This window comes from Phacochoerus africanus, chromosome 14, assembly GCF_016906955.1.
Source record: "Phacochoerus africanus isolate WHEZ1 chromosome 14, ROS_Pafr_v1, whole genome shotgun sequence".
NCBI classification, from domain to species: domain Eukaryota; kingdom Metazoa; phylum Chordata; class Mammalia; order Artiodactyla; family Suidae; genus Phacochoerus; species Phacochoerus africanus.
Genome location: NC_062557.1, coordinates 49,823,158 through 49,837,201, shown reverse-complemented (window position 1 = coordinate 49,837,201; position 14,044 = coordinate 49,823,158). Strand labels below are relative to the sequence as shown.

The window sequence follows — 14,044 nt, the reverse complement described above, 5'->3', positions numbered from 1 at the left end:
ACCACTAGAGCGTGATTTAAATAGCTTTATTCATTTACAAGAGGAATATATTTGGCTTCTCTCTTAAAGACTCTGAGATTCACAATCAGCAGCTCTAAAAAATAAAGGAGCAGTTTGGCTTCCGGAAGGAAGAGGAAGCAACACTTGGACCTGGTTCTTGTACAACAAGAAAACATTGCTGGGGCCCCCGTTGAGGCTGGGGTGGGAGTGGAGGCCAGGCTGGTCTTTGGGGGATCCCACCCCGCAGGGGGCCCCAGAGCTTGGTGGGGAGTGGGTTCCCCACCAACTTACCCACCATTGAAGCCATGGCAGCCAGGAACTAGGGACGGAGAATGCTAGGCTGGCTCTCGGGCTCCCGCTGGCCACGAGAGGCACCCAGACCAGAACCACCTTGATTCCAGCAATCGGGAAGGGTGCGTGGGGAGCAGAGGAGAGAGGAGACACTCCACAAGAGGGCCAGGGGTCTGGCGGGGAGGTGGCTGGGGGTCTCGGCCTTCCGATGGGCCCCCACCTCCACCAGGCTCTTCCCTGGACAGGAAGCTTAGCGGCTGCTGCTTCCTCCGGCAGCCAGAGCCCTGGCTGCTCCTGCGTGGATTCTGGGAATTGCCCCCTGGGCCCTGCGCCTGGAAAGGACCCAGCCTGGGGGTGGGGGGCTGGAGTCAATTCTTGGCTTCTGTGGTGGCTCAGGGAGGACGGCAGGGGTGCTGTGGTGGATCTGAGGAGCCCTGGAGGGGCGGGGAACCCCCAAAGGCCTCAAGTCTGGGGCCCAGGTTGCTGTGTGGCTGCCACCAGGGCCTTCACCCCTGATGCGGCCAGCTCCCGGTCAGGGTGGTCCCCCCCTGGAAGACCTCCAGGCTGACATCCCCAGAGGCAGCAGAGACAAGGGTTCTCCAGCGTGACCAGCCAGCCGGAGAAGCACCTGGTAACTTGGGGGCCCACCTCTGCCAGGTTGAGTCCAGTGTCCCCAAGGTCAGGCCCAACTGAAAGGCCGTGGTCCTCACTCAGAGCCTGAAGTGCCGCCGTGAGGCCTGGGCCGCCTCTGCTCTGTGCAGTCCAGGGGTGGTTGGGTCTTCAGGACAGCGGAGGGTGCCTTGCCCAGCAAGCTCTGTGGGAAAGTTCGGCCCCCTGGCCCCGCGGTCTGGGGAGGGCAGGGACTTCCCCCGGATCACATAAGCTGGGGACAGGCCAGTCTCTCCCCACATGTCCCCTGGGGGCTGTCGTCTTGCTGGGCCCCAGGACCCCTGCGGCCCAGACCCAGGCCTAGGGGTCTGTCCGTGGCTCCAGCACACACAGGCTCCCAGGTTAGTTGAGGACACGGCCTCCTGGAGCCAGGGCCACTCAGCAGTCCCGGACCAGAGCCGGTGGGTCCCCAGCCGTGGGTCACATGGAAAGCTTCGGGATGGCCCAGCAGGGCCAGGGTGCCTGGGGACACCTCCCAGCCCAGGTAGGAGCAGGGGCTCTTCACTGTCCCAGCGGCACCTGGAGGGAGGAGGGAGGAGGTGAGGGGGCCGTTCAGAGCTTCCCTCCTTGACGTGCCAGGCCAGCCTTTGGGTTCTGGGGGCATGAAGGGTGTGGTTCCTACTGCGGCCAAGGCCATGGAGGCAGGGACCTTGGCTCTTGCACTGCTGGGAAGCTGCAGCCCCCAGAGGCCAGGCCCAGGGAAGGTCCAAGAAGGCGTCAGTCAGGCGCTGGCACCTCGAGGATTTGGGAGGATGAAACCCTGAGCAGGGAGTTCCTGGCAGGTCCCCACCCTGACCTGTGCCCCCAGCCCTTCTGAGGAAGGAAGGGGGTGCGGGTTTACTGGAAAGGGGGCCCACCCCCTCCCACGGATCCACCAGTCAAGCCGGGCCACGTTTCAGGAGGTCAGGAGGAAGACGCCAGGGGTTGCGCTGCGCTCAGGCAGGACGTGACTCGGGAGCCGGGCCCGCCCCCCCGCCAGCCCCGGGCCTGCACTCACCGGCTCAGACCTTCACAGAAGCGGGTGGCATCACCAGCTGGTTCACCCTGAGGGAGAGACGGGCGGGGGTCAAGGTGGCGGATCAGCGGGGGCCGGGCCCGGGCACTGCTCTGGCGCATCGCGTCACGGGGGCTGGCAGACCGGACGTGCTGGGCAGGGACCTCGTCAGCCCCAGAGGGAGGCGGGAGAGCCCAGGGGTGGGGAGAGGGGGGGAGAGAGAGAGGAGGAAAGAGGAGAGAGAAGTCAGAGGACGAGGGGCAGGGTCCCCGCCCTGAAAACCATGCCTTCCCTAGAGGATACTGAACAGAGAACCACTGGAAAACCCCAGGCCCCCTGGAGCTCCCGCTTGGGATGCAGCGGGAAGGAGGCAGCACCCTGGCAGCAGGCAGAGACCCCATGGGCCAAGTGACCACGTCCCCCTCTGACCACCCCAGGGGGCTGTCACAGCTGAGGCGGCAGGCCCACCCCCACCCCCACCCCCACTCACTGCTGCTCAGCCTTGGCGCGGTCGCTGAGGAAGAAGAGCGCGGTGGCCAGGAAGAACATGCCACCCAGGACCACGACGAAGGGGCAGAGCATGAGGGCGTAGCCCAGGCTCAGGAACTCCCAGAGCGGGGAGTCCTTGGTACTCTGGCGGATCAGGTCAGAGATCTGTAGGGGGGACGGGGGCATGGACGTCAGGGCAGGGCCACCTCCCCAACCCCGCTGCCACGCGGCCCCCCACCCCACCCCACCCCCAGTACTCACAAAGCCGATGAGGTAGGGGCTTCCGGCGTCCCCCAGCAGGTGGGAGGTGAAACTCTGCAGGGCCACGGCGGTGGCCCGTCTGGTGGGGATGACCACATACTGTGCAAGAGGCAGGCGGCCAGTCAGAGGCCAGGAGGGCCCGGCGTGCCCAGCTGGCCTCATCCCAGGCATCGCAATGCTTCTGAAGCTCAGGGTCCTGCCCGGGTGTCAAGTCCCGGCGCTCCTGAGCCCCCTCCTCCAGCTCCGGAAACCAGGTGGCCTTAAGTGCTGCACTTGGCCCTTGGCACAGAGTCAAGGGCACCGTTCACGGGGAAACCAAGGCCCAGAGACTCTCTGATTGCACATGGCAGCCTGGGGACCAGTCTTACCCTCACCTCCCCACAAGCTAAAGATCCATCTTGGATCCCCTTCCACAGGAAGACCCAGCAAGGCCTGGGCTGGCTGGGATGGGCAATGGTGGTGAAGCAGGACCCGGCCTGGAGAAGCCTCCACTTTTGCCCCCAGCACTGACTGTGGGGCTGCTGGGCCCCCGGAATCCCCACCAGACCAAGCCCACCCTGACCAGCAGGGGCTGTAGCTGGAAAGCTGGGTGAGCCGCGGTCAGACAGGGGTTGGTGGCAGAGGAGCAAGGGGAGCCCTCCTCCCAGCGGGTGCCCTGGGTGACGCCCTGGTCCCCCAGCTGCAGCTGTCTTATCTCGTCAGAGCCCCTGCCTTTGTGGACAGTCTATGAGCACAGCCAGTGCCCACCGGGCACCCCGTTACTGGGGGGAGGGGAGACCTGGATTGCACGGCCCCATTTCCAGGAATAATTAGTTGCTTGGCTGTGACACTTAATAAAATGGGACACAATCTCCCTGGGACCCAAACCCTGTCAGCAGCTGGGGCTACCCTGAGGGTGGAGGCAGAGGCGGCAGTCCCGCCTGGCACCACGGGCCCCAGGTTCAGACAAGTTCTCCCCTTCACTCCTGCGTGGGCAGTGACCCCTGCCGCACCCCTGCCACCCTGAGAGTGGGTCAGACCTCCCACCACTACCCTCCCAGCCATGAACTGTTTGGTGGCGGGGGGAGGGAGACAGACAGAGACAACCCCGGGTGAAGCAGACACGAAGGGAAGCTTGGGTGGGGCCAGGCAGGCTTCCTGGAGGAGGGGAGTGAGCGGGGGCCGGATGCCCAGGCAGACTCATCTCCTGGGCTGACCCATATTGTGGCACCAAACCCCAAGTGCTTTGAAGGTCAGCCAGCAAGGAGCCCTCCCTCCCCCTGCCCCCAGGGTCCACCCTGGCACCTCCCCTCTCCCCACCCCTAGCCTCCTGCCTTCCCTTCGCCCTGTCCTCTCCTGGCCCAGACTTGGAGGACCCCTGAGGACAGGGCCAGATGTCACCCCTTAACCACCAACCCCCCACCCCGACTGCTGCCAGTTTTCAGGGCCACAGCCCCCTCCCGGTTCCACCCGGGCTGCGCCCATCCCGCCCAAGGACGCAAGTCCCCGCCGCCACTCAGACGGCCCTTTGTCCCTGGCCGGCTAGTCTGGAGCCCATTGTTGGCCCTGTGAAGACGGCCTCTGTCCGCCCGGCCCAGCCGCAGGCTCCCAGGCAGGCGCGCCTGGAACCCAGGCTGAGCTGGGAGGGCAGAGTCCATGGGAGCTCAGACCAAGGGGGAGGAGCACGGGCAGGCAGCACCACCTCCGTGCCAGCCTGGCACTGCCAGCCTCCCAGCCACAAACCTGAGCCTCCAGACACTCCCGGCTCCCCACCCAGTCCCCACATCCTGCCTGGTCAACCCCCTGATTCCAGGCCCTGCCCGGCTGCAGAGCCCCAACTCTCTGATCCCCACCACCCTGCCTCCAAGCTCATCTTCCCAGCACACCTTGCTTCCCGTACACCGCCCCCCACCGCAAGCCCTGCCAGCTCTCCCTCCTCTTCACCTGCCCTCCCCAGCTGCCCCGAGAGGTCCAGAGGCCGCGGTCAGCGCGAGACAAGCTCGGCCTGCCTTACCATGAGGATGTCCGCTGTGATGGCCCAGTTGGAAAACAGCAGCGTCTCCCCAACAAAGATGCAGATCTGCCCGGGAGAGACCAGAGCAACCGTCAGGGGGCGCTCCACCCACCATGGGCCCCCCAGGCTGCTCCCTGCGCCCTGGGCTGCTGCTGGCAGGGAGCCCCCAAAAGCCTCCCGCCGTTCCTGGCAGTCACACTCCCACGGAATGCGTGTACTATCTACAGGCTTCACGCCAGGTCCACAACCCTGAAGGATGCCCAGAGCCCTGGGCAGAGCAGGGGCATGCTGAGCCCCCTCATGGCAGGGCCCCCACAAGTGAGACTGCGTTTCCTGTCCCAGAGGAGCCTGGTCCCCCCACCACGCTGGGCCCCTCGCTGCACTCACATAGGCCCCCACGATGCTGGTCTTGGCAGCCACGAAGATGAGGCAGATGAAGATGGCAGAGCCCAGCATGCCCACAGCACACACCAGTGGGTCAGCCCTCTGGGTCCGCAGGCGGCACCAGCGCGTGGCTCCTGCCCCCGTGACCACACCAAGGAAACCCGTAAAGCAGGTGATGGCTCCAAAGATGAGGCTGTGGGGACAGAGGATGGTGAGGCAGGGGTTAAGGGCCAGGGCTGGGGCGGAGGGGCTGGCAGCATCACCACCCGGCCGGCCGGCCCTGCCCCCCACCGACCCCGGGCCTGGCCCCACCTGTCCTTGGCCCCACAGGGCGGGCTGCTGCACGCCTCTGCCGTCTTCTGCACGACTTGGGCGCGGTGCAGGTAGAGCGGGATCCACATGCCCAGGGCCCCTGTGGCGAAGGACACAGCCGACGTGGCCAGGGAGGAGAAGACGTAGCTGCGGCTGGGGAGAGGCCGGGGCAGCGATACTGAGCGGCCAGCACCCCTGAGGCCAGCAGGGTCGGGGTCCAGGAGGCAGGCTTTTCTCCCTCACACCTTCCTCAGGGGCAGAAGGCCTCAAACGCCTTCCCTACAGGCTCCGGCTCCAGGAATGCGAAATGCTAGTGGCCAAAAGGTCAACTCCCGGCACAGTGGACACGGCAGGGAGTCTGGCTGGGGGCGCTGGGTGGGCCGGCCTGCCCGCGGGGGACCCTCTCCCCTCGGCGCCCCGCCCCTCTTCCCGGCAGCACTCACTTGCGGATCAGGGCCCTCATGTCTCGGAGCCACGACGTCCGTGCCTTGAGCTGCCCCCCGAGCTGGTCTGCGTGGCCTCTCTTCGTGGCGGGGACCAGGACGAGGATGAGCGTTCCCGTGATCATGCCCAAGATGGGAGACACCTGGCGGGCGGAGTGCACCAAGCTAGGACACCGGGGCCCAGGCATCCTCGTCGCTGCTGCACCAGGAGGGGGGCCACAGGCCATCCACACCTTCCCTGGGCTGGTGTCTGCCTAGCCTTCCTGACTGAGCAAAACCACTAGGGAGGAGGCCAGCACCAGAGGCCTAGGGACTCGAGATGGGCTGTCCAGACCCAGGGCAGGACGGCAGGGGGCCCCGAAAGTAAAAGGGAGGGAAGGACGGTGAGATGGATGGAGGAGGGACAGGAGACTGGACAGATGGAAGGATGGAGGGAGAGATGGATGGAACAAAGGAAGGGAGGGTGGGTGGATGGAGTGTTGGATAGGAGGAGGGATGGAAGGAAGCGTGGATGGGTGGCTGGGTGGGTGGCTAGGTGGCTGGATGAATTAACACATGGAGAAACAGGAAGATGGGTGGGTGGAGGATGGAACAAAAGGACAGATAGATGGGCAGATGCATGGAATGATAACTGGGAGAGGAGAGAGGGTTTCCGGGGACAGAGAGCCACACCAGCCCCCGTCCACTTCCCTGGGTCTGGGAGAGTTTCCCAGGCCAGCTCCTCACCCTGGGGAGCAGAGAAGGGACTGGCCAGGCATGAAGTTGCCAGCTAATATATCAGGCAGGTGGTCTTTTGGGAGAGGCCTGTGTGGACCCCAGGGGAACAAAGGCTCCAGGGTCCTTTTGGGTATCCCCTGGGTCCAGCCCAGCATGGAGAACAGACTCGCCAAGGCCCTTGGCCTCTTTCTGGATGGAGGGGCACATCTCGGGAGCCTGAGTTTCAATAGAGCAGCTCCTCTGCCAGCTCGTGAGAAGAGGGAGATGTGTCCCCACCCCCCACTGGCCTGGGGGCCCATGGGCTGGGAGTTCCTCTCCATTCACCCCCCACCCATCAAGAAATTCCACGGAGGCTGCTTCCTTCCTGCTTTTGAGGAAAAAACACTTTGTCTTAAGCTTCCTTTCCTCTGCGAGGCTGGCAATCTCTGTTTCCTCTGATTGCACTGTCCTGGGGCCCGTCAAGACTTGTGCTGAATCCTCCTGCGGGACAGGAAGTGGCTCCGGACCCCCGGCCGCCCACACCAAGGTCTTGTCTCAGCCTCGCCCCAGCACAGTGCCACGGCCTGAAATAGGAAGTGCCACCGTGGACCTGGAATTTCCTGTCCTGGTGGGAGAGTCCTTCATCCTCACAGACGGGGGGCCCCTGAGAGTGGCGGGGCCGGGTTGGGCTCCCTGACACCTTACCATGGACACACTGAGTAGAGCCCAAGCCTGCAGGAGGGAAGCTTGGAGGCCGAGGCTGGGTCCCAGCCTGGGCTCCGTCCCTGAATCTCTGGTAACCCTGGGGCAAGGGCTGGTCGGGGCGGGGGGGTCCTTACCCGCAAGGCCCAGTGCCAGTCTCCAGCCGCCTGCTTCACGCTGGAGCCAGTGATGTAGCCCAGGCCGCTGCAGAGAAGACACCACAGTCAGGCGGGGGCAGCGGGGGCGGGGGTGCAAAGGATGCTCACTTGTCTATGAAGCTGCCAACACACCCCCATCCCCACCCCAGCCAGCCAGGGAGCTGGTCCAGGCATTTCTCAAGGCTGAACGCCCACATGTCTAAATCATAGGGTGAGGAGCGGGGGCATATATCAGGAAGAGAGAGCAGCCAGAAGTCCAAGGGGCGTGTTCCCGTTGTGGCTCAGTGCCAACAAGCCCCACTAGTACCCGTGAGGTTGTGGGTTCCATCCCTGGCCTCGCTCAGTGGGTTAAGGATCCAGCGTTGCTATGAGCTATAGTGTGGGTTGCAGACGTGGCTGGGATCTGGCGTGGCTGTGGTGCAGGCCAGCAGCTGCAGCTCCGATTCCACCTCTAACCTGGGAACGTCCATTTGGCGCAGGTGCAGCCCTAAAAAGACAAAAAAAAAAAAAAAAACCCGCAGAAGTCCAAGGGGACCTCGCCCAGATCCTCACCTGCCCAGCGGGATGGCGAAGTAGAAGACGGACAGCATGAGCGTGCGCGTGTTCTTGGTGAAGAGGTCGCCGATGATGGTGGGCGCGATGGTGGAGTAGCTGGCCTCGCCGATGCCCACCAGCCCGCGGGACAGGACCAGCAGCCAGAAGTGCTGTGGGGGAGGGGCAGAGAGTGCTGGGGGACCGTCCCGCTCCTCTGCCTGCTCGTCCTCGGTCCCCAAACGGCTCCCCACGCCCTGCAGGGCCCAGGAGCCAGGAGCGAGGGTGGAGCCCAGCCCCTGCCTCAGCAATGACCACACCGCAGGCCACTTAAGAGCCTCAGCTCCCCCTCTGACACTGGTTGACCCAGGGCTGATGGAGCCGGACTTTCTCAACTTGTCGGGACAGTGGGGGACATGAGCCTGTGTTTCCATGGCCACCCCCCCCCCCCGCCACCCAATGAGAAGACTTCCTCCCTGGGGTCTGGCCCCCACCTTGGGAGCCTCAAGCCACCCCACTCTGTGTCCTATCCTCTGGCAGGGCAGCTGGCTGACCCTGGCAGCACTGAGGACCCAGTGTCAATGGGGAGGGGAGAGGGCGGCCGAGGGGCCTCAGTGCCCCTCCCCCCCCCACACACATCAAAGAGCAAAGCCCAGCTCAGCTGGGAAGGGTGGGGCCATACCAGCTGCCAGTGGTACCGCCCCTTTGATGTGGACCCAGCCCCTCTGTCCCCCTGCAGCTGCCCAGGCCTGAGAACCAAGGCTGGTCATTTTTCCCCGGCCCCACCCTGACCACCCATCCGGCCAGCAACGCCCACGTCCAGCCCTCCTCCAGGTCTCCATTTCCCTCTGTCCATTTCCGCTGCATCTCCTTCCAGGCCCTCTCTCTGCAGCACTGGCCCTGCCCATCCATCTCTGCGCCTCTCGCTTCCATAGTTCCTTCACTCTCACTTTGCAGCCCCGGGCCTTCCCCTGGCTCCCTGCCTCTGCTTCTTTCCCTGGGAATCATCTGCCCACAACCTTTGCCCATTTTTCTGCTGGGTTGTCTTTTTTATCAGTTTCTATTAGCTTCCCCCCCCCCCCTTTTTCTGTTTACAGCCTATGCCACAACAACGCCGGATCTTTAACCCATTGAGCAAGGCCAGGGATGAGCCCCCTTCCTCGTGGACACTAGGCCAGGTTCTTAACGCACTGAGCCACAGTGGGAACTCCTCTCTTAGCTCTTTGTGTATAACAGATATTGACCTTCGTTCGATAGGTCACACATAGCCCCATCATCCCTTTCCACTTTGTTTATGGGAAGTTTCCCCAAACAGAAGCTTCCTTTTGTGTTAATTTGAGGCTGTCCAATCTGTTGAGTTTTCCCTTAAGGGCTTCTGGGTTGCATGTTTTGCTCAGGAAGGACTAATCCACCCCAGGACGATAAAGATATTCTCTTCTCTTTTGTGTTTGTTATATTTTAGAAAGTGAAAGAATGGGAGTGATGCCCTGATTCTCCTCCGTCTAAGAGCTGGCAGACAAAGATCTTGGACGAGGGGGTCCCGTGGATCCTCACTCTCCCCCCAGAACCGGCTGTCGCGGGCACCTGTTGACTTTGTGTACATGTACGCGTGCCAAGGAGCAACACCTCATGGCCCCTGTGTGCTTTCAAAAAATAAACATAAAAAACCATGCCATGCATCTTGTCTCACAACTTGCCTTCTTCTCTCATTTGTTAGAAACCCATCTAAGCTCATGAAGACAGATCCAGTTCATTCATTTGCTGCCAAGAATCTCAGAGCATGAATACACCCCATTCTATCTGGACATCCCCCAGTCGTGGTCTAGATTGTTTCTCTCGCTTTTTTTTTTCCCCCTCCATGACAAAACTGCAATAAACACCCTTGCTTGCACCTGTCACTTCATATCCACAAGTCGGAGTTTCTCCCCTGCGCATAGACCTCGAAGGAGAAAGGCTGGGCCATGGGATGTACAGTTAGACTCTTAAAAATCCTGCCATTTTACTCTCCAGAGAGGCTCGACCAATTTACACGCCCACCAGCAGCTTTAATGACACTTGGTATTGTCAGCCTTCTTCACTGCTGCCAATCGGAGGGGTGTGAAATGGTATCTCTCTGGTGTTTTAATGCGAGGTGCCCTGATGACGCCAGAGGCTGAGCACCACCGCTCCCTTACACATGTCACTCATTTGCGGACCTTCCCCTGGAACTGCCCGTCCCTGTCCTTTGCCTGTTTTCCCACCGGGTTTGTCTTTTTCTTGGTGCGTAGTTCTAGATGTTTATAGTTTGCTTCCTTTTTACCTGTCACCTGTCTGGGATTTATTTTGAAGTATGGTTAGAAATACAGACCAGGAGTTCCCATCGTGGCGCAGTGGTTAACGAATCCGACTAGGAACCATGAGGTTGCGGGTTCGATCCCTGCGCTTGCTCAGTGGGTTAACGATCTGGCGTTGCCGTGAGCTGTGGTGTAGGTTGCAGACGCGGCTCGGATCCCGTGTTGCTGTGGCTCTGGAGTAGGCCGGCGGCTACAGCTCCAGTTCGACCCCTAGCCTGGGAACCTCCATATGCCGTGGGAGCAGCCCAAGAAATAGCAAAAAAAAAAGAAAAGAAAAGAAATACAGACCATACTCACATCCTCCATGCAGATGCAAGAGTCAGGTGCCCCCCAAACCATTTCATCCTACACTCGGCTCCCGTAAAAAATGAGGACACTGTCTCCTCGCTCTTTTCGCTTAGCCTTCCGCTGTTTTAGTTACAACAGCCAAGTTGTGAAAACCGAAAGGGCACGGCCCCTTTCATTGTTATTTTTACAGTGTTCTTGGCTGTTCCTGGGCACTGTCTCTGCCAAATTAACTTCAGAATCACACTGCCAAGGTCCACCAAAAACCCCCACGGGGCTTGGACTGTTACGGCAATGAATGCATAGATTAATTGAGAGCGGTCTGCTTTTCTCTCTGCCTCTGCTCATCTTCCCTCCCAGCTCTTCCCCTCCACAGCAGGGCGCAGCCGTAAGCGTGCAGTCCCGGACTCACTGGCTGATCCCAGGAGCAGAGTCCCAGAAGTGGGACGATCAGGGGCCTGGCCAGGGGCAGGACGAGGCCCAGAGGGGTCCCAGAAGCTTCTTCTGGTCCAGTCCTCATTTTTGACTATGGCCATCAGGCCCTACCTGACACTCCAGGCCTGGAGCTTGCCTGGCCTGACCCACCCTCCATGAAGCTGCCCCACAAGACAAAGTTGTATCCCCCAAACCTGCCAATCCTCTGTCCTCACCTCCCACCTCCTTTCATTGTCAACTGGACTCACCAGTGGCCTTCGCCAGACTCTTCCTGGGTCTAGCACGTCCCTCAGAAGGAGGCTCAGGCCTTCCATGCTGGCATTCGAGGCTGTCCATGAATGGCCCCAGCCTTCCTTTCCAGCCAAAGCACTCGCCGCCTCAAATCTATCTATATGTGCCACCAATTTCTGCATCCATGCCAGCCTCACCAAAGGGCCTAACCTCTCTCTCGCCTGCCCAGATCAAGCGCCACCTCCTCCAGGAAGTCTTCCCTGACCACGTGGATGTCAAAGACTGTTCTCTCTTCAGTGGGAACTTTCAGTATGTTGCACATCTTGAAGGCCCTGAGCATAGGAGCTCCTGTCCCATCTTCCCACCCCCAGCCTAGGTACTCCCAAGGCCAGGGCCGGGGCCTCCTCCTCTGTCCTCTAGGCTGAAAGCTCCAGAGAACAGATCCTGGTCACCTCCCTTTCTTTCCCTATCTCCCTCTACATAGCCATCATGTTGTCAGCCTTCCTCTGCGATGGGACACTCACTACCTCTCAGAGCGACATTAGCTCCTCTTTGAAACAACAGAAATAATGATTTGTTGAACACCTGCCACGTGCCAGGGTCTGGACAATCATTAGTTCAGTTATTTTTCACAAGAGATCTTCAAGGTGAGATATATTGTCCCCACATTAAAGATGAGGCAACTGAGGCCCAGAGAGGTTAAGTAAGTGCCTCCAGATCACACAGCTGAGTGGGCAACAGAAGGGGGATATTTAAACCCAGAACCATGGGAGCCAAGGAAGAAACATCTTAAGTTGAACTGACGCTCATCTCCCTAGGACTTCAACCCGGGGAGTTGGCTGGCTGTAGGACAAAGAGCAAACTGCGTGAGGCCCAGAGAAGGGGAGTGACATACCTAGGGTCACATGGCAAGATGATGGCAGAGCCAGGGACTAGAACCCAAGGGTCCTGACTCCTTGGCCTGACTCGCTCCCCGGTCCCCTGCATTCTCTCTTAAGCAGAGGCAGATGAGAGAGTGTCGGGATGCCACCCAGGGCTGCCAGTCGCTGGGGTCAAAACCAGCATGCGGAGGGGCTGAGCTGCAGAGCCAGTGTAGACTGACACCCAAAGACCCCCCCCCCCTCCTCCCACCTCACTTGGAAGACACCATGTAGGACTCAAGCAAAGGGGCTGGAACCCCAGTCTAGACCATGACAGGTTAAGTCAGGCTGGCCGACCCCCGGAGGGATCAGGACACTCGGGACGGGATGCCAGGGGCCTCACCTGCTGGGGGATGAAGGAGCTGGAGAACGTGACCGCCGACCAGAAGAAAATCCCGCAGCTGAGGATCACCTTCCTGTTGAAGCGGTCGCCCAGGTAGCCAAAGATGGGGGCAGCCACCATGAAGCTGCAGATGAACACTGCGGGGGGGAAAGGAGAGCTGTGGGGGCCCCGGCGGAGCCCAGCGGCCCACGCCGCCCAGCAGGAGGCCAAGGGACGGCCAGACAAGGCTCGCTCGGTCTGAGCCAGGGGCTGGGGAAGCAGCCCCCGCCCGAGGGGGGGGGGGGAGGGCTACCGCGGCCGGGCCCGGGCCCCAGGGAGGCAGGGCGGGCCCCCTGGATTAAGGTGACTCCATGACTCCATAGTCTTCACCGGGCAGCTGCAGGGGAGCCCTTTGGATACTTTTGAAACAAGCAAAGATTTGTTCTGGAGCTCCAGCCACGGCGCAATGGGATCTTTGCAGCACCGGGACAAAGGGTCGATCCCTGGCCCAGCACAGTGGGTTAAAGGATCTGGTATTGCAACGGTGGCTCACATCTGATCCCATACAGCCTGGGAACTCCATATGCTGTGGGGTGGCCAAAAAAAGGGGGGGAAAAAAAGAGAAAAAAAGGAATAAAAGATTTTTAAAAAAAGAGAGATTTATTCTACCTGTCGGGAGCTATGCTAGGGGCTCACCATACAGCATCTTTTGTATCCTTGTCACCCCTGTCCCACCTCATAGATGGGCAGACACTCAGAGAGAAGTGACTTGCCCAAGGCCATCAGCAATAAATGTCCCAGTGGGGATTTGATCCCCTGTCGGACTCCAGAGCCAGAACTCCTTATACTTTGCCACCCTGCTCTCCTTATTATACTTGAAAAAGAGGTTCAGAGAAGGAAAGGGACTTGCCCTAGGTCACACAGCAAATCCGGCAGACCTGGTCCGAGAATCCCAGGTTTCCTACCTGCCAGCTCACATAACCACCCTCAAACCCAGTCGCTGCAGATGCTTTCCTGACATTTGGGAACTGCTGTTCACTTCATTCATCCATTCTCTCATCCATTCATCCATCCTTTCATCCATTCACCAAAAAATTCCTGGCCTCTTGGAGTTTTCAGTCTAGTGAGAAACAGACAATAAAATTACATTATGTCAGGGGGTGACAAGTGCTAAGGAGGGAAAAAGAAAGAGACAGGAAAAGCGAGCGAGAGAGAGAAAACAGATGTTATAATTTTAAATAGAAGGATCAGACAAAGTGACGTTTCAGCAAAGACCTGGAAGAAACAAGGAGACAAATCATGCAAATATTGGGTCCAGAACGGCAAGTGCAAAGGCCCTGGGGCAGAAGCATGCTTAGTGTATTTGAGGAACAGCAGAGACCAGAGCAGCCGGAGCAGAGGGACCCAGGGGAAGGGCCAGATGGGATGTGGCCCTGTGACTGCTGTGTTGACTGTGGCTTCTCCCGGGAGAAGAGGAAAGAGCAGAGGATGCTGAGCAGAGGAGCGATGCGACCTGGTTTTCTTCTTCCAGAACAAGAGAGCAGCGGGGTCTTAGAGAACCCTGTGGGGGTGGCACCTCCAGCAGTGGGAGGGGC

The 14,044-nt window shown here is 60.3% G+C and overlaps 1 protein-coding gene across 3 annotated transcripts in view; it reads right to left on the bottom strand.

Annotated features, from left to right (window-relative positions):
* Positions 1-11: 11 nt before the first annotated feature.
* SPNS2 (SPNS lysolipid transporter 2, sphingosine-1-phosphate) overlaps positions 12-14,044 on the bottom strand; it is a 44,688-nt gene continuing 30,655 nt past the window's right edge. For 2 of the 3 annotated variants that reach the window (XR_007131933.1, XR_007131932.1), the window contains exons 3-13: positions 12,471-12,607; positions 7,945-8,096; positions 7,372-7,438; positions 5,837-5,979; positions 5,394-5,546; positions 5,085-5,274; positions 4,698-4,763; positions 2,705-2,803; positions 2,445-2,608; positions 1,958-2,118; positions 12-1,479 (exon numbers count right to left, since the gene is read on the bottom strand). Coding sequence is in view for 1 of the 3 variants with exons in the window: in XM_047758496.1 (XP_047614452.1) it covers positions 1,962-2,004; positions 2,445-2,608; positions 2,705-2,803; positions 4,698-4,763; positions 5,085-5,274; positions 5,394-5,546; positions 5,837-5,979; positions 7,372-7,438; positions 7,945-8,096; positions 12,471-12,607 (1,214 nt within the window). In the remaining 2 variants the exon portion in view is untranslated. The remainder of the gene's footprint in view (positions 1,480-1,957; positions 2,119-2,444; positions 2,609-2,704; positions 2,804-4,697; positions 4,764-5,084; positions 5,275-5,393; positions 5,547-5,836; positions 5,980-7,371; positions 7,439-7,944; positions 8,097-12,470; positions 12,608-14,044) is intronic. The other variant, XM_047758496.1, reaches the window with a different exon arrangement.